Source organism: Epinephelus fuscoguttatus, linkage group LG7, assembly GCF_011397635.1.
Source record: "Epinephelus fuscoguttatus linkage group LG7, E.fuscoguttatus.final_Chr_v1".
NCBI lineage: Eukaryota > Metazoa > Chordata > Actinopteri > Perciformes > Serranidae > Epinephelus > Epinephelus fuscoguttatus.
The window spans coordinates 44378454-44402772 of record NC_064758.1 but is presented as its reverse complement, the minus strand read 5'-3'; the positions used below and the strand labels follow the sequence as shown (position 1 = coordinate 44402772).

The following is a 24319-nucleotide window of genomic DNA, read 5'->3' as shown; positions in this document are numbered from 1 at the left end:
TGTGTTTAATGTGTGTTTAATATGTGTTTAATGCGTGTTTAAAGTGTGTTTAATATGTGTTTAATGCATGTTTAATGTGTGTTTAATGCGTGTTTAAAGTGTGTTTAATGTGTGTTAAATTTGTGTTTAATGTGTGTTAAATGTATGTTTAATGTGTGTTTAAAGTGTGTTTAATGTGTGTTAAATTTGTGTTTAATGTGTGTTTAATGCGTGTTTAGAGTGTGTTTAATGTGTGTTAAATTTGTGTTTAATGTGTTTAAAGTGTGTTTAATGTGTTTAAAGTGTGTTTAATGTGTGTTTAATGTGCTTTTAATGTGTGTTTAATGTGTGTTAAATTTGTGTTTAATGTGTGTTAAATGTGTGTTTAATGTGTGTTAAATGTGTGTTTAATGTGCTTTTAATGTGTGTTTAATGTGTGTTAAATTTGTGTTTAATGTGTGTTTAATGTGTGTATAATGTGCTTTTAATGTGTGTTTAACGTGTGTTAAATGTGTGATTAATGTGCGTTTAATGTGTGTTTGTTTAATGTGTGTTAAATGTGGGTTTAATGTGCGTTTAATGTGCGTTTAATGCGTGTTTAATGTGTGTGTCTTTACAGAACTTCACAGAAACTCAGACGCCACCTAGTGTTTTGGAGGTGTAACTGCAGAGTGTAGTATAAATGTTCACAAAAACATAGGTCACGTGCGTACGCTGCAGCATAGAACTGATTCACAAGTATGAATCCACCTCTAGGAGGGTTTTGTGGCATTAAGAAGTGAGCATTGCAGTTTTTGTTCAGTAAGTTTGAACAGAAACTGTTTTTTTAAAGCCTAAGCAAAGAACCACAGCTGTTTGAGTTGCTTAGTTCATATTCCAGATGTATCCATCAGGCTGACTTTACTTTTCATGGAGTCAGAAATGCACAGCTGGGGACACCAGTAGTCTCTGAGGAGGGGGACCTCGAGTCATTTCAGCTCATTACAAACAGCTCAGTCCTTAAAAAAATGTCAGCAGCCACTGTGTTATTAAATGATCTAGTGACCTTAGGTTTACACAGCAGCAGAGTTCTCACCTCGTACTCCAGGTCGTCCTGCCTGTCCACCTCATGGTTGGAAACGTCAAAGTAGTCATCGGGGTCGTTGTACTCAAACACACAGCTGCAGGGAGGAGGGAGAGAAACATTAATCCTCATCATATCTAACATGATTGATTTTTTATTTGTGAGGACATGTCTTTATTCTCACCCCCCCCCCAAAGACAACAGGCCAGGACATACAACTCATTGATCCCGTACGGTCCCCCGAGGTGAGGGAGGGGAGGGGAGGGTGGAGGTGGTGGAGGAGAGGAGGAGCCGCCTCCCCGCCCGTGGTGATGGTGGTGGTGACCTCTGTTCTTCCCCAGTGGCACGATGTTCTGGAAGCTGATGTCCGTCTGCGTGGCGTTGTCGACGCAGTCGGGGATTGCAACCATGGCAACGGAGTAGATGGAGCTGCTTCCGGTCCCATTACCACTGCACACTAATGTACCTGAGAGGAGGAGGAGGAGGAGGAGGAGGGTCAACAACTGAGTTTCAAAAGTTTGTTTTAGTGTTATTGTGTTATTTTATCTTCATTTATTTAAACCGTGTTTGACTCTGAAATGTCGTTCATTCATATTGAGGACATCATGAAGATCTGAGCTTGATGAGATCAGGGACGTGAATCATGTAAAATATATAACACGATACCTTAGACCATAGACCACCATGCTCACTGCCATTTATATTGAGAATGAACCAACAACAAAATCAAAGTAGATGGAAGCTGTAAAGCTGAAGAATCTGTATTTACTGCCTGTGTATGTTTTTATCTTGGCAGCTGTTTGCTTGAATAAATGAAGGAGAAAAACTACAAGGTAGGAGAGGATCCAGGTGGTGCACGACTGAAACTGAATCCGATAAGCAGAAAAAGATAAAAAGCTGCAGTTACATCAGAAAAGATGGTAAAAGTCAAGTGATAACACAAAATGATCTGATATTTAAGGAGATGAGAGGAAAACGAGGAGAGTAAATGTCAGGAGATATGAGGGGGAAAGATGAAGGAGATGAGAAAATGTGACAAGGAAGAGGAACATCATTTGAAGCGAGATGGGACTAGGAGAAACCGAGTGAAAATATTAGATGAGCCGTAATGAGGCAGGAACGTGGGAAAGAAAAGACAGAGGATAAAGTGAGGTTTGGATCAGAAGTAATGAAGAGAGATGATATTAAAAAAGAGGAGTCCCGTCTGGTAGCGGCTCAAAACTTCAAAGAGCAAAAGAGAAAGAACGAAAGGAGGTCTGACTGAATGATAAAACATGTGCTCATGCATGTTTCTGATGTTTGTTACATGGTTTACCTTTCCTTCTGTGACTCTTGCGAACTGGACCAGGTTGGTGCAAAGGATCTTGGGAGTTCTGTGGTCTGTCCAGCGGGAGCTGAGAGGGTCTCCGTCCTCTGACCTGAGGAGACGGTGAGATCCACAGGATGACGTTTATACACAGGCAATGAGAATAAATACACCGCTCAAAAAATGGAGGGAACACTTAATGGTCACAGTCCAACAGGAAGTCAGTTCAACTTCAGTGATATCTATTTGTCTATTTTGGAAGGACAAGTCATGCTGCAGCCATACGTGCAAGCATCAACCCAGCAGCAGGACCGGTGTCTGCTCCTTTATGTGAGGAGGAACAGGAGGAGCACTGCCAGAGTCCTACAAAATGACCTCCAGCAGGCTACTGGTGTGCATGTTTCTGACCACACTGTCAGGAACAGACTCCATGAAGGTGGCATGAGGGGCCCACGTCCTCTACAGGGACCTGTGCTCACAGGCCACAACACCAGAACTGGCAGGTCCACCACTGGCGCCACGGTCTCTTCACAGATGAGAGCAGGTTCACACTGAGTACATGTGACAGGCGTCAAAGAGTCTGGAGACGCCGTGGTGAGCGTTATGAGCAGAGCAGCGGCTCTACTGTCTGAGCTCCTCACCCTATCTCTAATGTTGTGTTCACACCAAACACAAGGCGAATTCTCACGCCTCGTTAAGGCCTTGCACACTGAGTTCATTTTTTTGGATGCATTTTATTTTTTTAATTCCTCATCCAAAGAACATCGTTACGCACAGAACTGGAGTTACCTATCTGACTGTCACCACTGCACGAAGGGGCAGAACTGTCCTCCCTCTCTGTGTGCAGTCCACACCCTCCTCTTCATCATCATCCACCTGAATATTATTATCTGACCTGCTGAAAGTGACTGACACAACGTGAGGTCGCATTTGGTTTTAGACGTTTGTACGAAAATAAACAGGCTCAGTGTGCAAAGACCTTTAGCTACTCATGCAAGTTTGAACATAAGAATATTTTGTGATGACTCCTCTCATACACGACTGAAATCGTTGACTCGATTAATGAACTTCCGCCAGTTTGTCCTTGGCGTCATACGTCCCCGGAGCATCTCAATACTGACTGGCTATTTAGGCGTGAATCAGTCGCTGAAGATCAGATTTTTCAACTCTCACGAATAAGTGTATGACGCAAAGCTGCTTAATCCACATATGTCACTTCGCCTCCGTCACACTGTCCAGCGGGTATTCGCTTCTAATCACATTTTTACGTGCACTTTACATGTACGAACACAACATGAGGCTGAGCCCACGCTCACTTTAGTCTCCGTATATCTGCAATCTCATTCTTTTAGTCACTGCCCAGAGCTCATGACCACAGGTGAGGATTGGGACGTAGATGGGCCAGTAAATCGAAAGCTTTGCCTTCCGGCTCAGCTTCCTCTTCACCACGACGGTCCAGCGCAGCGCCTGCATCACTGCAGACGCCACAACCAAGCACAGGAAGTTTTAAATGTAGATTTGAATGAATGAAAAAGAACCAACACAACGCTCAAAAAGACTTTGCACACTTAATCAAACCTTCCTCACATAAATCAATGATTAAAAGCTGTACGCGTGACAGTCTGGGAGGAAATATTCTCTATCCATCATCAGCTTTATGGGAGTGGAACCTTATTAAAGATGACTGATAGGAGGAGGAGGATGGAGGGATGTGGGACACGAGAGTCAGTGAGGAGGCAGAGAAGTCAGTCATGGAGGAGGATCACTGAGAGCTGATGGATGGCAGCATCCGAGTGTGTTCTACCTTTATGTTTCCGTGTCTGTCCAGCGGCCGCAGGGAGTCACTCCAGCCTTTTTGCTAATGAGAAAGAGGGAGACAGAGATAGATGGTGTTAGCAGGCGGGGAGGAGAGGAGGTAGCCCCGAGGAGTAAAACATCAAGGAGAGAGAAAAGCGAGAGAAAACACGGGAAGCAGACACATGAACATTAAAGACAGTTTGTATTTGTTTGTTGGCAGAACGTATCCATGCATAATGTTGGTGTACGGTGGTGTTTATTATATTTTAAAATAATTTTTGATAATGTTCATTTTCTTGGTTGTAATTTAATAGAAAGAGTGTTGTAAAAGCTCCACACAGCCACGTTCAGTGTACACTTTTATACCTGTTAAGACCTCGTTAATGTTTGTTTCTCATTGTGAGTCTGTTCATGATGTATTGTTTTGTAGGGTTTTCTCCTACAATATATTCTATTTCATTTTATTATCATTTTCTAAAATGCTCTAAATTAATATATCAAATCAGACTGTCCTTTTTTTACTTTAATGACAAAAAAGTTAAGCTCCGCCCAGACTCAACCTGAGCAGAGATGTAATCAGACAGACTGAGGACACCTGTGTGTGAGTGTCACACAGGGAAGACAACAGAAACAAGAGTCAAGCTTTAATGGAAGTTAAATGTTCCTGTCAGCAGGAGGAAATGAAAATTGTGTCTCCAGCTTCATATGTGATCAGCTGAGGATGTTGCATCTTCCACAGTGAGTGTGTTTCATTGACAGAAGTATTAGTTTCATTAAAATCCCTTCTTTTGAGTCTCTGCTGAGGTGCAGTACACAGTCCAGGAGATTTCCTCTCATCAAAGAAAAGAAAATGTGATCCTGAAATTCAAACTCATCTCTAAACCAAATCATTAGAAAAAAAATGTTGGCATTGTATGTTTCTACAAACCATGTATATGTTACATTTGTACATTATTATGTAGCAGATACATCTAAACTTTTCATTCGTTGTTCAACGTTTCAACAACACTGCGCTTAAAAGGTGGTCAGGTTTAGGCACAAAAATCACCTATAACTGGTCCATAGCCATTGGTAGCTTTGTCACCTTCTACCTATGCCAGTCCTCAATGCCTATGTGCAGTTTCACACAGATTGACCACATCAGTGAGTAGAAAAACGTGGGACAGACAGAATGACTGACTGACAGAATGACACACTGACAGTTTCTGTGATTATGTACAGCATACCATACCATGACTTAGTCATACCAAATATTAGAAACAACACCAACATTGGTCCACAGGGGGAGCCACAGCGGTCGGTCGCATTTTAGCCATTTTGAAGCATTTTTCTGTTGTTATAGCGCCACCCAGTTGCCAATTAGAGTTAAATTTCTCCAGTCACCTTGAGGCGTCCTGTTCTACATATCTACCAAGTTTAGTAAAAATCCATATGGCGGTTAGGCCTAGATAAGAAATGAGCTCTCTAGCGCCCCCATTTTGTTTGATGGGCTCAATAATGGAGGGGTCCCCTCAGATTATGTGTGGTCATATGCCTACAAAGTTGCGTGGTGATGGCTGAAACCCTTGAGATGTTATACACCTTTATGTGATGAGCCACGCCCTCCGCAATATTCATTGCCTTATAGAAGCTCAGTTTTAGGAAGTTTTCCAACTTTTGCCAAGAGGGAACTTTAGATATTGGTCCCTAGATTATGTTCACCCAGTTTCATGCAGATCGCTCAAACTTCCTAGGAAGAGATCCATTTGAAGTGTTTTTCAAAACATTCAAAATGGCAGAAAATCTATATAAGCGGAAGTTATGGGTTCTTGAGGCAAATGTGTTCCTCATGAGGAGAGGCATCTCTGTGCAAAGTTTCATGTCTCTACGACATACGGGGCATGAGATATGCCCATTCACAGTTTGACATTTCAATGGGTTGCTATAGCGCCCCCCTTTGGCCAACTGATGTAATATTGCTTCATTGGCATCCTCCCATGACCCTCTACCACTGTGCCAAATTTCACATGGATTGACCAAGTCAGTGAGGAGAAAAATGAGTTTGCATCCCATTTGACTGGTATCATAGCCAGTGGATGTGCCAGGTCTGCTGCTAAATTTGAGCAGCGAGAGCAGTGTATACTTACACTGCACAAACACAGACGTGATGTCATTCAGGCTGACATAAAACCATATTGTGAACATCACTGTTAATGCAGGCAGTTATTTGTCATCTGCTGAAGCTACCATGGCTCTTGTCCTGTAGACTGACATTGTTTGTCTTGTCAGCTAACAGTTACCTGGTTGCTGCCCCTGGCTGAAACAACACCCTCAATTTCAACAATTTAGTTTAGCTGATACTATGGGAGGACCATTAAATCAAATGTAACTACAGTACAACTTCACAGCACACAACGGGCATGTCAAATGAAACCCACCTGGTGTTTTGCTGAAGCAGACTGCAGGCAGAGCTGAGGCTAACTCACAGAGCCGTGTCTAACCTTTGGTTCACTCCCACCTCAATCAGCAGCTCATAACTGGCTTCCATACAACGAGCCGCCAGCCACACTCATTAGCATAAGTAATACAGCTGTAAGCACAACCGAGAGTGTACGGGCGTCACTCAGGGGGCAATATGAAAAGAAACACCTACAAATGAAGATGGAGGTAATTATGTATGAGTTCAGTGTGTGTGTGTGTGTGTGTGTGTGTGACACAGAAGTGTAATAATGAAAATACTGTGTGTGTCTTTATTATTAGATTTTCAAGCATGCAGGAATCATCACTGATGAAGTTATCGTCTGCAGACACACGCATCAAACTAATACCTGAAGACACACATGCAGATGGCATCTGAGTACACACGCTAACCCGCTATTTCCAGGTGAGACACAGACACACCGGCTCATGAATACTTGCATGGTTGCACATGGACACACAGCTCTGCCTAACACAGCTCTCCTCCTCCCTGCCTTTGTTTCAGAGCTGATTGTTATGCATTACATGGTCTCTGCAGGTTGTCTGGCTGTGTGTGTGTGTGTGTGTGTGTGTGTGTGTGTGCGTGTGCGTGTGTGTGTGTGTGTCAGTGAACATATGGCCTGAGCCAGTCAATACTCACTCAATAACCACAATCATCTATCAGGCCTGTTGTGGTCTGGTCACTGATTGTGTTTCATCTGCCATTAAGAAGGTCAGCCTGGAATTTCCACCCTGACAAAACACATTTCTCTTGGAGACAATAGTGAGTGTGTGTGTGTGTGTGTGTGTGTGTCCTTTTGTGTATGTTGAACACACACTTTTGTTCTTCAGTATGTGGTTAAAACACGTTCTCATCATCATCAACTCGTGGAATAATGCCGCCTTGTCAGCGGACCTATACGTTAAATATGACGCGCTGGGCACCTCCTGCATCAGTTTTGGACGTTCTGGGATAGCGTGTCATTTTACACTTGTTACATGCATTACGTCTTTTTAAAAATAAACGAACAACACCACGTTTTTAGGGTAACTGCTTTTATGTCCAGATTCTCCTCTTCTTCTTCAGACTTTTTTTTAACACACAAATGCCACCTAAGCACTCTCCTTTTTACAGGGGGTGAAATTTTAATGTTTCATGACGTAAATTTTTTGCCTTTTCATTTTATTTTTGGCCAGTTGCATTAACATGTAGAAACATGCCCACTGCCCTCCCTGCGGTCTCCATGGGTCCTCGGCTTCTCTGTATTGAGGGGGCTAACGCTAGCTAGCTAGCAGTGCTGATCATTCGGCGATTATAGCCTGTAAAGCTCCTGGTGGCTGAACGCGTTGCTGATGAAACATTGTGCCTACTTTGTGGTGTTCCTTCAGGTGTTCATGGTGACTAACCGGCTTCATTTTGAGCCACAAAACCCTTTTAGCATTGTTAACTATGTTAGCACCACTAGCTGTGCTGACACTGCTAACAGTAGCAACAGAGCTAACAGTGATCAACAATGCTAAAAGGGTTTTACGGCTAAAAACTGAGCCGTGTCCTCACAGGGGTGAGCTGGGAGGGGACCAGAGGTTGGGCATAATGTTTCCATAACAGCGCTGTTGGGTGAGTAGTAAATGAGCTGACAAAGTGGGCCCCACATGTTTCATGCCAGGGCTACCAGGGTACTAAGTGGGTATGGGCTAAGTCCCGCCCTCAAACGTGATGAGCCAATCACAGTGCGTATAGCCATTCCCATACACTGGGACATTCTCTGTTCTAGTTTTGTACTTTGGTGATGGTACATCATTGTTAGCTGTTGTCCAAAGGGCTCTAGTTAAGCTAACGTTAACTTCTGGAGCTTAGCTTCATTAACTTATCTGTAATGGCAGAGATAACAAAGGTTGGCAAACGTTATGCTGAATGATTCAGTGTAAATACTGTAGCACCAAACTAACGGAGAGACACTCTTGGTAAAGATGGTAAAAAGGCCGTTATCCTTTTCTCATATTCTGAGCCAAAAACCTTAACTTCAGTGGCACTTTAACTTGTTGTCTTTGATGGTGACGGCAACCAGATGCGGTTCACAAGCGTACACTGTGACCTGTAAATTTTGGCTTGTAATTTAAGCTTTTCATCGACCTTCTCAACAATAAAATGATGAATATATCCCTCCAATGCGTAGTTTAGGCCCTTTTGGTTACTTCTCAATGACATCTGATCGTTATGTCCCCAAAAATCATCAGTTGCCTCCTGTGTATTTTTCAGTTTAAAATGTTTCACAGTGTCAGTTTACAGAGTTTCTAAGTTCTTGTCATCGTATTTAACGACTGTCTTTATCTCGTGACAGTAACCTCGATACACTCTGTGTTAGCGGCTGTAGTTACAAGTGAGTGTGTCTGTGTGTAGAAAATGAACATGCAGGTAGATGATTTAAAGGATGGGACTGGCGGATCTGAATATTCAGCACACCAGTATCATTGTCTTTGTTTGTCTGTGTGGATTTGGCAGTCGACTGTGAGAGTGTGTGATGATAATTACGACATCCCCCGGCTGCCTGCTGCGCTCCTGCTCATTATACTATAACTGTGTGTGTGTGGTTACAGGGACGGCGACAATAAGAGTCCCGACTGGGCTCCGCCACATTAGCCCGACAGAAATCACAGCTAAGCGAAGTGTGAAATTAATAACTGAACGGGAGAAAAGAGCTGACTGTTCTCTTCTGTTGGGAATGACCTGCTATCTTCCAAACAACAGCTGGCTTTCACCTCATGGGGCTCTCTGTAGGTCCGGACAGGACAGCTCTCACTCAGGAGCCTGTTGTGTTTTATCTCAGTCGGACGGAGATGGATTATTGATCATTTTCAACAGGTAGAGACACAGAGGCGCTCAGTATTCCCTGAGAAACACGTATAACTCTGCATTATTTGACGGCATGTGGGAACCAAGAGGCCAGTTAGCAATTTCCCTCGACTTTTAGATTACGGAGGATGAAGGTGAGACTTCATTACTCTTCATTAGTGGTGTGATATTGATTGTTATACAGACCAGTCCCACACATTGTTATCAGTCTGCGCCTTCATTATGTTCCAGAATACTTAAGTCACTATTGACCAGTTGACCCAGTGGATTGATTTTTAACCCACCCTGCAGTCTCAGAGAGAAATGAGTGAAATCAGATATGTTAATGAAACAGTAAAGCTTTTCTGTTACAGTCCTATAAGTGCTGCCAGCCTATTAATTGTGGTAATATGCTATTTCAACCCAGTCTCACGGCGTTGAATACGGGCAGTGACTTCCAGCGTCAGACACTGACGAAAAAAGCCATCCTGTCACGCCGGCATGATATGCTGCCGGTCGCTGTTAATGTATAATGTCGTGTTACTGGCACAAGTTTGCACGCTGGAATATGTTGTGTTGACTCGCTTCATACGCGTGAATAACCTGCATCATACACGCATGAAATCGCTGAATCGATTAATGACCTTCTGCCAGTACCTCCTCAGTGTCATGTGTCCCTGGAGGATCTCAGTGGTGATTGGCTATCACAGGGCAAAGCGATAGCTAAAGCTCAGATTTTTCAATGCTGAAGAAAAAGCGTATGGTGCTAAAATATACTGCTCTCTCAAGTCAGGTCACTTGCTTTGCGTATTTTCATTCATGTGGCATCCATCGCGACGCCCAGCGGGAATTCGCATTTCCTAAACACAAACATGTGTGTTTGTTGTTGAAGGAAAAAAACGCCAATTTGCGGTGTTATACCGACGTAGTGCTTTTATTTTGAAAGAGACTGTATGCAAACTGTACATTTCCTGTGAAAACAGAAGTGTGTTTTGAAAACAGACAATGCATGTAACAGGCTGAAGTTGACACAGCATCCCAGAACGTCAACAACCAACACACCCAGGGTACCTTGGACGTCATATGTGGACGTGGAAAGTCCATGACCAAACATGGACATGTGACGAGGTCACAGTGAGGATGTTGGTGATGTTGAAAACTCTGGCATTTAAGCGCACCTGCTGCACATCTAAATTGAAAACAATAAAATTAAGGGTACAAAAAAACGGCCCCTAAGGAAACACCCTCGAGCATGTCTATATGAATTCAGTCCTCACTTGTTTGACACATATACACTTTGACCTGTTTTTGGTGGTGGTGTTGACGTCACCCCTCCCCTACACTGTAACGTTAGCTACGAGTACGAACACAGCTCTGCTGAAGCCAGAGCTGTGTCTGGACTGCGTCTCAATCAGTCTGCTGAAGCTAGAGCAACGTCTCAATTTTTAACGGTTACGCTGTTCGGTAAGTACATGAAATAGTATCTGCTAATATTACATTTTATATTGATATTTCTCTTAGGGCACCTGGTCGTTTTGCAATGGTGAGCCACTGTAACTTTAATCGTCACACTGTTACTAACCACCCGAAAACCCGTTCAACAAGCTAATGTTAGAGGTTAGCATTCATGCCTAGTCTCACTGTAACATAAAAAGTGAGTAAGTTTGGCTTGACGTTTTGGCTGAGTGAGACGAGTGTCATGCACTTTGTAACCATAGATATATAACATTATGAGACAATGCTCTAATGGTTAGGAGTTGCTAACTAACGTTAGCGTGCTAAAGTGGCGCTAACGCTACAGGTTGACTGCTGCTAGCCAGCCCTGAAAGTCTGTTTTAAATCTTCGTCCGAACCGTGAGTAAGCAATGTTAATTTCTACATTATTATTATTTTTCCCAGCAACAGACAAATTTAGTCTGCAGGCTCAACTTGTGACTGAAGGTGTGCTCAGCTTGACTGATACATCAGATACTGAGGTTGATGAAGACACATTTGATGAGCTGATCAAGTCAGGGATGCAAAACTTCAAGGTTGGATATCGCCAGTACCCAGTAACAGGTAAGGATATGTTGTCATGATTTTTTTCATCATTCACCAGTTAATAAATTAGTATTTTTTTATTTAAATTGATTCCTCTCTGAACTTTTTTTTTAGATATTGCTATTACTTTGGATGAATCAGAGTCATCTGTATTATCAGACCCATCACCATCTCCAGCATCATTGCCAGACCCTCCAGCATCACCAGCTTCAACACCACACTTTGCAGCACCATCGCCATCTTCTTCCATTTCATCAGATTCTACTATTATCCTCTCAACCACAAAGAACAGGAAGAGGGCCATGAAAGACCTGGATCGCGATGAAATTAGGTCAGAAATTATGGCACAGAGTACCAGATTGACTTGTTTGTATGCACTGGAACATCCCATGATGACCTACCTGTATTTAAGAAAATCATGAACAATGTGCTTTCATAATAGGCTGAGCTGTTGACACACTGTACTTTGATGAACACTTTAATGCTTACTGTATAGAGGAGCAAAGTGATGAACATACTGTGATTTTCATTGACCAGCTGACGTATTTTAGACCGTTTGATAAGCAATGAGAGTTGTGCCTTACTGTTACATGTTATATATATATATATATATATATATATATATATATATATATAAATATATATATATATATATATATATATACGTATATATATATATATATATATATATATGTATTGTTGGGAATAGAATGATTTTATGCATTTTACTATCAGTTGTGTTTCACTATATAAGTTTTAGATGTGTGAACAATGAGAATACTAAGATGATTTCAGCTGATCTGAATGTGTTTGCTTTGCAGAAGCGGAGAAGTACAGGAGAGGAAGAGACATGAATGCAAAAGTACCAATACTCAAAAAAGTGTTAAATTAACACTCTGAGGTGTGGACCCATATAGACACTTTAAAAGTGTTAAGATCAACTCTTACAGTGTTAATTTGGGTATGCACATTTTACTGTGTGGCACTGTAAAGATTCACCCTCTGGGGAACATGAATGCCTGCATTGTATTTCACAGCAGATATTTTTCGCTTTGTGTCACACCAGCACAGCAGACAGACGCGCCACCAGCCGCGCCTCATTGCCGGTTCAGAATGACACCCGACATGTAAACAGGCAGCACAATTGATTAAAATGAAAATATTGACAAGTTAAAAAGCTCGACTGAAACAGAAGGCGTGCCTTCAGCTTACAGGCCTGCTGGGTTTGTAAATAGGACTCAGACGCCGCAGCTTTAAACAGTTCTGATCACCGCAACGCGTCAACATATGGAGCCGATCCTGATTACTGGGATTGTCCTGTACTGTTGTCGCCATGTGTTCAGCGTGTCGGAGTCTCCATCACTATCACCTCCCGCAGCTTCAACACGTTTTTCCTCCTCGCTCATTAACTATTTACTGATTCCATCAACACACACTTCCACCACATCCATCAATACACACACGCACACACACACACACACACACACACACAAACAGAAATAGTTCCAAATCAACACACTCTCCTCTGGCATTTATCTCTTTCACCCACGCAGTCCCTGCAGTGCTTGAACACACACACACACACACACACACACTGTGGAGAAAGAGACGGGACGAGGGATCCATTTTTCATTCCCAGCATGCCGAGAGGAAAGCCGAGATACTATAATCATCCCCGAGAGAGGGGGAGCTAAAGAAGGAGACAAGGAGCAGTCAGGGAGAGAAGGAGAGGAAGAAGGAGATGAAGGATGAATCCAGACGGGGATAAAGGATAAGATCGAAAAAAAGTGGAAGAAAAAAGGGGGGTGGTGTGAAAATGCAAAACACCAGACGATGGAAGATGAAAGTGGGGGAAAAGAGAGAGAAGGGGTCTGAACCATTAGAAAGAGATTTCTGCTCTCTTTCTCTTTTCATTCACCCCTCACCTCTATCAATCCTCCGGACTTTCAGAGTCTAATGGAAGTCAAGCTGAGGATTGAGGCCGAGAGCAGACGGGAAGATCACAGAGAACTACAAAGACCACACAGCCCCCGTGGAGAAGTGACTTTATTCAGTCAGTGTGTCAGTAGACAGACCTTGTCTGCACATCGAACGTCCTTTGAAAAGAGAAAAACAGTCGTGACATCTGAACAGGCTCTGGGGACGATGGAAAAAAAATGAAAAGCTGTAAAAAATGTTTGAGAAGGTTGGTGAATCAAAAAACAGAAGATGCAAGACAGACTGAGAGAGAATTTGAAGAATACATCATGTCACTGATGGAGATACACACTGATAGTATTGAGCAGAAATTTGCATAATTATTTGACCACACTGTAATGAATGTTGTCAGATGTGTCGTAGTGAAGCTGCTGGATTTTGGACGCGGTTAACCCTTGTTAAATTAGTTGAGTTAATTATTAAGAGTTAAAGAGGCAACAGATAGGATTTGGGTTTTTTTAGCTTGGTGCCACCTAGCGTCAGCGGTGTTGCGTCACACGGTTGCAACAACCAAATTGACCGTGAGGATCAGAGATAATCAATAAAATGTAGGCTGTAAAGCCACCAGTATACCTCTATGTACAGTACAGGCCAAAAGTTTGGACACACCTTCTCATTCTTTCTTTATTTTCATGACTATTTCCATTGTAGATTCTCACTGAAGGCATCAAAACTATGAATGAACACATGTGGAGTTATGTACTTAACAAAAAAAGGTGAAATAACTGAAAACATGTTTTATATTCTAGTTTCTTCAAAATAGCCACCCTTTGCTCTGATTACTGCTTTGCACACTCTTGGCATTCTCTCCATGAGCTTCAAGAGGTAGTCACCTGAAATGGTTTCCACTTCACAGGTGTGCCTTATCAGGGTTAATTAGTGGAATTTCTTGCTTTATCAATGGGGTTGGGACCATCAGTTGTGTTGTGCAGAAGTCAGGTTAATACACAGCCGACAGCCCTATTGGACAACTGTTAAAATTCATATTATGGCAAGAACCAATCAGCTAACTAAAGAAAAACGAGTGGCCATCATTACTTTAAGAAATGAAGGTCATTCAGTCCGGAAAATTGCAAAAACTTTAAATGTGTCCCCAAGTGGAGTCGCAAAAACCATCAAGCGCTACAACTGGCAACATGAGGACCGAGCCAGGAAAGGAAGACCAAGAGTCACCTCTGCTTCTGAGGATAAGTTCATCCGAGTCACCAGCCTCAGAAATCGCAAGTTAACAGCAGCTCAGATCAGAGACCAGATGAATGCCACACAGAGTTCTAGCAGCAGACCCATCTCTAGAACAACTGTTAAGAGGAGACTGCGCGAATCAGGCCTTCATGCTCAAATAGCTGCTAGGAAACCACTGCTAAGGAGAGGCAACAAGCAGAAGAGATTTGTTTGGGCCAAGAAACACAAGGAATGGACATTAGACCAGTGGAAATCTGTGCTTTGGTCTGATGAGTCCAAATTTGAGATCTTTGGTTCCAACCGCCGTGTCTTTGTGAGACGCAGAAAAGGTGAACGGATGGATTCCACATGCCGGGTTCCCACTGTGAAGCATGGAGGAGGAGGTGTGATGGTGTGGGGGTGTTTTGCTGGTGACACTGTTGGGGATTTATTCAAAATTGAAGGCACACTGAACCAGCATGGCTACCACAGCATCCTGCAGCGACATGCCATCCCATCCGGTTTGCGTTTAGTTGGACGATCATTTATTTTTCAACAGGACAATGACCCCAAACACACCTCCAGGCTGTGTAAGGGCTATTTGACCAAGAAGGAGAGTGATGGAGTGCTGCGGCAGATGACCTGGCCTCCACAGTCACCGGACCTGAACCCAATGGAGATGGTTTGGGGTGAGCTGGACCGCAGAGTGAAGGCAAAGGGGCCAACAAGTGCTAAACACCTCTGGGAACTCCTTCAAGACTGTTGGAAAACCATTTCAGGTGACTACCTCTTGAAGCTCATGGAGAGAATGCCAAGAGTGTGCAAAGCAGTAATCAGAGCAAAGGGTGGCTATTTTGAAGAAACTAGAATATAAAACATGTTTTCAGTTATTTCACCTTTTTTTGTTAAGTACATAACTCCACATGTGTTCATTCATAGTTTTGATGCCTTCAGTGAGAATCTACAATGTAAATAGTCATGAAAATAAAGAAAACGCATTGAATGAGAAGGTGTGTCCAAACTTTTGGCCTGTACTGTATATGTAGAATGAGAAGGTGTGTGGACACTCTGCTAAATAAATGAGTAAAGAGACCGAGCAACAATTATCAGATTTATCTGAAGAAAAAACAAATAGTAATGCAAATAATTACACCAATATGTACAGTACCAGTACAAACAGCTCACAGTAAATGACACCAATATGTACAGTACCAGTACAAACAGCTCACAGTGAATGATACCAATATGTACAGTACCAGTACAAACAGCTCACAGTAAATGACACCAATATGTACAGTACCAGTACAAACAGCTCACAGTAAATGACACCAATATGTACAGTACCAGTACAAACAACAGTAGACACAGTGGAATTATACCAATATGCACATGTAAACAGTCTCCATTCTAGAATAAACGCTACCGTATGGAAACCATGCGGCCGGTTGGAGCTCAAATTGAATGGGAAACAAAGTCCAGTGTTCACTTAGCTGGGCGTAACTTAGCTGGGCGATGTCCGTGGATAGCTGCCTCCGTGAGAAGAGAACAGAAGGAAGGGAGGGGGGTATCACTGTCCGAGGGCTGCCGTAATAATGGCAACCAGGATGTCAGCCGACCAACACTCGCTACCCGCTCCCTGGTTGCGGCGATTTGTGATGCTGGCCAGCTAGGAATGAACTAGCAGCCAGTACAGTCCAGTCCTCTCTGGTCTAGCTAACATTTAGCCGTGTTACTTACTGATCCATTAGAAAGAAAGCTAGCTGGACATGGGTTTTGAAGCCTCTTTGGTCACGGAGCTCCCTCCATCTCTTGAACGCCTGACTGAGGTTTACTCTTGTTTTTCCTCTTCTTTTATCACTCTCCTTTTTGCTCTTCTTTGCCTCCTCACACAGAGGAGCTCCTTTTCTTTTGCTAGGCCGTTTTTCACTTGTCTCCAAACTTTGTCCGTCTGCCATTGTGCTCGTGACTCAACTATCTCATGCCCAACTCCTCATAAGGACCAGCTCCAGTCCCTGATTGGCTGACCGACCAGTTTCACAATACATGACGCATTTTCTGCCGTAAAGCAGATTTATTCTGCAAAATTCTGGCCACTACCCTGTGCAACCCACATTATTTTCATCATGATATATTTAGGAAAGATGCTGTCTGTTGCCTCTTTAAATTTTTATTTCCTCATCGTCTCTTGTTTATTGAAACAGTTTTTTTTCTAGACTGGGGGCGTTGAGCAACTGCTAATATCACTTAGTGGGGAGGGCCGGCTCTGTGCTTGGGACTGTTCCAAAAGCAGAAATGTCAAAATGCAATCATCTGATTTCTGCACAGACAAGAAAAATAACAAGATTAAAAAGCCAGATCTGGACGAGATGGTGGAAAGAGAGATGACTGTGTCAACACAGTCAATACTCCATTTGTTCTGATAAACAGCCCACAGTACACTCACACAGTTTTTGGCAGACTGAAACTTGTCATATTCTTAATGGAACAGAGCCATCTGGGACAGACAGGCATCATTAGATACCACAGACTGATTCTGTCACTTGACCGCCATCAGAAACTGGCAGAAACTATAAGGTACTCAGGCCAACTTGGTCCAATCAGCCATTAGACACAGATTATAATAATTATAATCAACCCTCTCACATATTCTGGATAATAACTCTAAAAATGGATCTGCATCCTAATAAACAGAGCTGGTTAAAGTCTCCACATAGACATTTCAAAGATAGGTTTCATCTGACGAGAGGACACGCAGCCACCACAGAGGAAGAGCAAAAAAAAAGAGGAACACTATCGAAGAATCCAAATGAGGGTGCGCACATCTGCAGGCTCATGGAACACACACCTCAGACACCTCATCACACACACACCTGCTCTCACACAGAGGAAAAACACAGCTGTTGTGTTTATAGATTTTCGGAGCTTCACAGAGCTCAGACCTCAAGTGTTTCCTCCAAACACTCTTAATTATGATTTATAATCCGAACACATTTACATTTTACCTTCCAGGCATTACTCTGATGCTTCTGTCAGAGCAACAATAATCCACATTTCCTCCTACGTAAATGTCTGCTCCTGTTTCTCTCTCTGATGTTTGTCTTTACACCACAGACTGGAAGAGACAACTATTTCCATACAGAGTCTATAGACAGAAACCAGTTTGCAAACTGCAGTCAGAGCATTAAACCCTTTGAACCACCCTGACCTCAACTCTTCTGTTTGATTAGAGATGTAGCTTTGTTCATGCCTGAAGTTTGAAGCCTGACGTTGCCTGAAAATAAATATAGGAAAAGCTGTTGGAGATGAGTCACAGTGTGACTGGCAGAGCTAATGTGACCACAAGAAACCAGGTTATGTAGGTAACTGGACTAACAAACCCGAGTTAGACTTTTAATACCTCAGCAAAGGAGGTGACCGCTCTGTTTGTGAATTTGTTTGTTGGCAGGATTTTGGAAAAACTACCAGCACAATTAAACATGGGGGATGGATTTAGCTTGGGCCAAGGAAGAACATATTATGTTCGAGCAGATCTGATGTACACAGCTCTCACCTCGGATGTCAAAATGGTGGTGGCTAGCAGCGCTAACAGCGTCATAAGTGCTGACAGAGTGAACAGTATTATGGAGTGCGTTCACAGTCACAGGCCAACCTGAGAGAAAGTGGAGGGTCGGCAGTACACTTCCACTAGGAGGCAGTCACGATCAGAACCTCAGGATGGTGTTATCAGCAGGACAGGGAATTCTTCTCAGTCCATGACTGATTTGTTCCTGTCCTTCATTTTTTAAATGTCTGACTGTACGTTCACACCAAAAGCTGCCAGAGCTGCAAAATAGCTGAATTTGCTCCAGCAGTGCCGCTGGTAAAATAATTGTGGCAGCGAAAGCAGCTCAAGTCGCTCATGACGTCAAATTCTGAATGTTCGATTATGCTTCTCACTTTAAAGGAGCCGCAAAGCAGGTTACTGGCTGGAGCACAGAAATGTGACTTTGTGCATTTGCCTGAGTACAGAAACTTTCACGTTTGGACAATGAAAACAGGATAAAAAGTCTGACATTAAACATTAAACACACACAGCCTGTGTTGCCTTCAGGCGTTGTCACGTAAATAACAAATTCCAGTACTTGAATACACCGTAGCACAACACAGCAGCATGTGAAGTGGGCATATAAATAATATAAATATAAGAAATATAAGCAACATTTTTTTATTTGTTATTCCCCCCTAAAGCTGTAAACCTAGGGGAAACACTGTCAGTGGTTTGGGTTCGAGTGCCTACAGTGCGATTAGTTAAACTGGTGGTAAGGAGAGCAAATGAATTGCATTCCCGCAAAAACAAGCATTCCAGAACACAAAGAAATTGTATAAGTACATGCGCTTGTCCACACTTGTGTACCAATTCAACATGGAAGAAGACGAATGGTCGTTCACAAATGGCCTCATGTGACTCTAACGACTCCAACGACCACCGTTGCAGCAGGAGTTTCAACAACCGTGGTTGACACACCATTAGAGCACTAATGAACCAGTCACATCATTGGCCTTGTGAAGACCTCCTCAGAGGTTAAATACCTGAGTTTTTCCACACCAGGTTGTCAGACTAGTTCCAGCCTAGTCAGAGAAGCTGATGAAGAACTGATGAAGCCTTTTGGATAAGAGGTGAAACGTCTTCTAAGACAAAACTCCAGTTGCGTTCCATTCAGTTGCCTTGACATAACTATGACCTGGATAAATGAGAATATCCACAGGCATGGAAGAAGACACTCTTGTAAGTTGTGCTGCTGTGTGGTACCTGCGCCGCCGTCGGGTCTGGGTTCACGATATCCTCCGGGGCCGTGAACAGCACGAGGAATATCATCGGCTGGTGCGGGAGCTGCGGCTGGATGGGGAAAGGTTCCAGCGCTACTTCAGGCTGAACATAGATCAGTTTGACAGCTTGCTGCTTGTTTTGAAGTAGGAATGAATGTGTAGTAGGAACTAAACGTCTCCGAGGATGTTCTCTGGGTTCAACACAAGTGATGGACATCTACTTTTCGATTGGTGCCTGGTCATTTGCAGCTCAAACGCGTCATAGCTAATTTGCATAAAGTTAACCAGTCTTCAACTTTCATTTGCAGCTCAAAACGCGTCTGGTCGCCACATGTCGATTGAAAATGAATTATACCTGATGCCATTGCAGCTCTGGCAGCTTTTGGTGTGAACGTACGTTAGTCTTCTCCTATGGTCATATCTCGCTTGAACTATGCTTCACTGCCCCCACCATCTCTGTAGGTACTGCTCCAGTTGGTCCATATCTGTGAGCTTTTAGAAAACATGCACAATTACAGATGAAATGAACAGCGATTACAGACAGAAGGCTCTGTTTGTGTCCGCTAACGTTGAGCATAAATAATAAATCACCTTGCAATCGCAATAATTAACGCGAATTCAATGAAAGTCTGCGATATTTGCGGGGGCTTGCAATTCTTCAAAAGTTCCACAATTTTTCCGCTTTTTTCTGCATTTTCCGGCCGACCAGAAGTCAGCGTGACATCATTTGAAACGTCATCAGACGCGTCATCAAATGCGCTAATGGCATTGCAGTATGGAGAAACACTCTGTATTGACATAAGAATTTGCACTGTTTAAATGCAGACAATCTGTGTTGAATTTATTAAAATGTTATGTTTACAGAAGATGTAGCGTACATGTTGTTTTACAGTCACATTGTCTGGTTTGAGAGCTACAATATTCACTCAGGATTTTTTGCAACATTATTGAAGTCCATGTTTTGAAGCTAATCAAATAAAACTAAAGAAGAGAACTATTAAAACATTTGTATTAGCATTTTTGTAATATTCAGTATGATTATTATAACAAGTGATTACATGACTTATTTTTTTGGAGGTAGTAATTAAAAAAAAAAAAAATTCTCCTTTTGTCATTAGCCGCAATTTTTGTCATTTGCCGTAATTTCCCGCAGAAAATCATATAAAAATGTTGCAATTTCTATCACAATTTTTGACAAAATTGGACGCAAATTCAGGTTTTCTTTTTGCTGCGAGATCCTGGAGGGACTGATAAATTGTGTGCAGTTCTTTGACTGTTGAGCTGCAGCAAAGAACATGTTTTTTTGGGCCCTCGGGGGGGAGGCTCGCCGAGGGCACTAAATGTGCTAGAACCATCCCTGGACCAGTCTGGTCAATAAAGAGCTCTCCTGGCTGTCCCGTAAGTGGTGGAGAGGGTGGTTTCCTACGCCGACGACACACAGGTCTACATCTCCTCCAAACCCACCACTGCCATCCCTCCCACCTCCCTCACTACTTGTCTTGAAGACATCCAGAGCTGGATGAGCAGGAACTTCCTGAAGCTAAACGGCAATAAAACTGCGGCCCTGCTCATCAGTCACAACACACCCCAGCTCCACCCATCATCATCGACGGATTCCCTGTACCCTTCTCCTCCCCAGTCAAGAGCCTCGGCATCATTCTGGACAGCACCCTCTCATTTGCACCTCATATTCAAAACATCACCCGGACTGCTTTCTTCCACCTCTGCAACATCTCCAGACTCCACCCATTACTGTCCCAATCCAGCACTGAAATCCTGGTTCACTCATTTGGCACATCCTCTATCGACTACTGCCACACCCTTCTCACCGGCCTCCCCACCAAACTCATCAACAGACTGCAAATCATTCAGAACTCGGCCGCCCGGATCACCACCTGCACCAAATCATCTGACCACAGCACCCCTGCTCTCATCCAGCTTCACTGGCTCCCTGTACAATACCGCATCCACTAAGAAAGCCTTCTCCTTTTATTAATTAATTAATTAGTTTATAAGTCTGTTGGCGTCGCCAGCTCCAATACTGCCAGTTCAGTCTGATGTGGATGTGGACACCCAGGTACACTAGGATGGGCAGAAATAAATTTGTGGAGCACTGAAGTGGTTGATAACAACCCTGTCTTTTGAGAAAGCGTTAAGACATAGGGACTATTTCTTCAGTATAAAGAAGTGCCACTGAAACCTGTTGACAGTGAGGTCATTCTCTAATGATGATTACCACACATTAAACCCCCAAACTGTGATTCTCCTCCACTGTGAAGTTCAGGGTTTTGGTGGAGGCAAAAATACATCCCATAACCTGGACTAATAAAACCAAGGATTTTTTAAGGAAAAAAGGATTTGGATGCATGGATCCTTCATGTTATTAGTCACACCTTTCTGTGCTTTGACAAGACTGCAGATATGTTGGCACGTCAGAGAAGCTGCTTCTAATTTTTCTTTTTTCAAACAATCCGTCCATCAAACGTTGAAATATTCAGATTGAGCTCTGCACCTGCAGCTTGTTATTCAGAAACGTGCCGCCCTCACGGCCATAACATCACACAAGTAATTACCATTTCATTTCTTGAAAAAGCAAACAAAGCGTGTAAATACGAACCGATAAATCATTTAGATTGCGTTATTAGCTGTGAGCGGTGTGAGATGGGCACCGCCACAGATATTACACAACACATTTGGTCCGTGGGTTATTTCAGACATGAGCCTATTATGGAAATCCACAGAGCACAGGCATGTATCACTGCTATCATTTTAGAAATATCATTACTGTTATTAACTCTACATTTATACAGTAACAGAGCAGGACAGTGCCTTGCTCCTGGGCAGGACTAGTTACAGAATACTTTCCTATACGTTGAGAAGATGTTTCCAAACCCTGACACACCCTAACACATGGCTGGATATTATTAGTTCCTGCACTATTCACATCATGATTATAAATCCCAACAGCATCCCTATACACGGATATTCCATATGTTGATATGTTTCCTCGCTCTGCATGAGACTGTATCTGCATAAAGGCGGCGGTGTGACACACGCTGCATCGCTGCAAGTTTAAAATCAGAATACTAACACACAGATAACCTCCATCTCGTGTGTTTAAGATTCATAACTGCACAGCAAACACAGCAGTGATCCATGCCATCATTTCCCTCCTGATGCTCTGAACTGCTGTTTGTAGATGATGGAGTCTGACGGCGCCTCTTTCTCATGCAAATGTTTAGTTGGAGATCATATTTTCTGTTGAGCATTCTATGTGTACTGTAAATGCATTATCCATTAGGAGTTTATGATAAAGGCTTCAGAGAGGGAAAGCAATGCGGTGAATATTGTTATGGAAACATCTATCCATCTATCGATAGTACATGTAACTGCTCATCCTGTGCAGGGCTGTGGGTGACGGGAGCCTCTCAGGACAAAGTGGGTGACAACATAAGAAAACCAGTGATCATTCTTCTCCAGACTCTCACTGCTGCTTGAATCCAAAAACGGTGTCACTAACAGTATGCTTTGACCTGAGCTTTTATCATGTGCTTGTAAACAAGGTGAAAAGCTGAAATTTCCTTTGAGTGATTAAAGGGTGTGAGAAGTAATACAGTACAATGTAGCTCTTAGTATCAGAGTATTTATTCACTGCGTGGATAAATGGTTACTGTCAGGCCTGGGGCTCAGCTGGGGAAAGAGATTCACATGATAATTACAGTACACATTTGTTCTCCAATAATTGATTGTTATTCTGGATAATCCACGTGAAGTGCTGCCAAACACCACTTATGGTGTTTTTCTTTTTTACCAGGTTCCAGTGGTGAAATACTTCAGGTCTCTTTAAGTAATAAGTCGTTATTTCAGAATTTTACCTAATTAGTAGAACAGAAGTGTGTAGCAAGTTGTCTTGTTTTAGGCAATGGAGGAAGATGATGTGAGTGATGCGTTCAGAAACACTCATTGTGAGTGTGGGAGCGCACTCTGACACAAACTGGAGCGTTGATAAATTGGGAGCGCTGTCTGAATGTAGCGTTGGGTTATCCAGAGCAGCGCACTCTCAGAGTGGCAGAGCGCACTCTGGACACTCTGTCTGTGGAGACGGAGCGGGAACTGCCCATTAGTTCAACAGCCCATTGGTTCGACATCCCATTGTTCCGACCATATTAAACTCATTGTTCCGAAGTTCGTTCCGAAATCATCATGATGCCCTGTGGTTAAGGTCTGGTTAGGTTTAGGCACAAAAACCACTTGGTTAGGGTCAGGAAAAGATCATGGTGTGGGTTAAAATGAAAAAGAAAGTGACAAACACATAAGCCGTGAGCCTGCTCCGCCTCAAGCCAGTTGCGGCGCACCATACGCCCGCCGCGAGCCGTTCAGCACCACGGACAGTCGAACTAATGGGATGTCGAACCAATGGGCTGTTGAACCAATGACATGGACCCGACGGAGCAGTAGAGCGCCGAGCAGAGTGAATGTGTGATTAACTTAACCGTTGGTTCATTCATGTAGAAATATAACGCTGCGTTTCTTCCACCAACAGGGCTCTCATTTTAGTGTAGAGCGTCAGACTGAATTTACCAACGCACCATGTCAGGTCACTCACTCTCCGGGACCGCCAGTGTTACTTGAAGAAGTAAACACTGACCAACGGGACCAGACTGGCCGACCCGTATGCTCTCACTCAGTGGATGGATGATGTCACAGGAAGCCAATCTTACAAAGGAGGACCACACTTGTTTGTTTTGCTATGGAAGCTAACGTTAGCTAATGTGCTAAAAAGTTAGCGTTGCAGAGAAATCCAATCTTCCTCTTAATCCCTCCCCAGTTTCTGATGAGGTGGACATGATAACCCTTAATACACATAACCTTATTCATCCCTACAACAGGAAATACTTTTTCCCTAACCTGATATGAAGTG

The 24319-nt window shown here is 43.0% G+C and overlaps 1 protein-coding gene across 1 annotated transcript in view; it reads right to left on the bottom strand.

Moving 5' to 3' along the window:
• Nucleotides 1-24319, bottom strand: part of LOC125892256 (PDZ domain-containing protein 4-like) — an 80610-nt gene that overhangs the window by 35862 nt on the left and 20429 nt on the right. The window contains exons 2-5 of the mRNA XM_049582165.1: nt 4153-4206; nt 2358-2460; nt 1259-1508; nt 1055-1139 (exon numbers count right to left, since the gene is read on the bottom strand). Coding sequence (XP_049438122.1) covers nt 1055-1139; nt 1259-1508; nt 2358-2460; nt 4153-4206 — 492 coding nt within the window. The remainder of the gene's footprint in view (nt 1-1054; nt 1140-1258; nt 1509-2357; nt 2461-4152; nt 4207-24319) is intronic.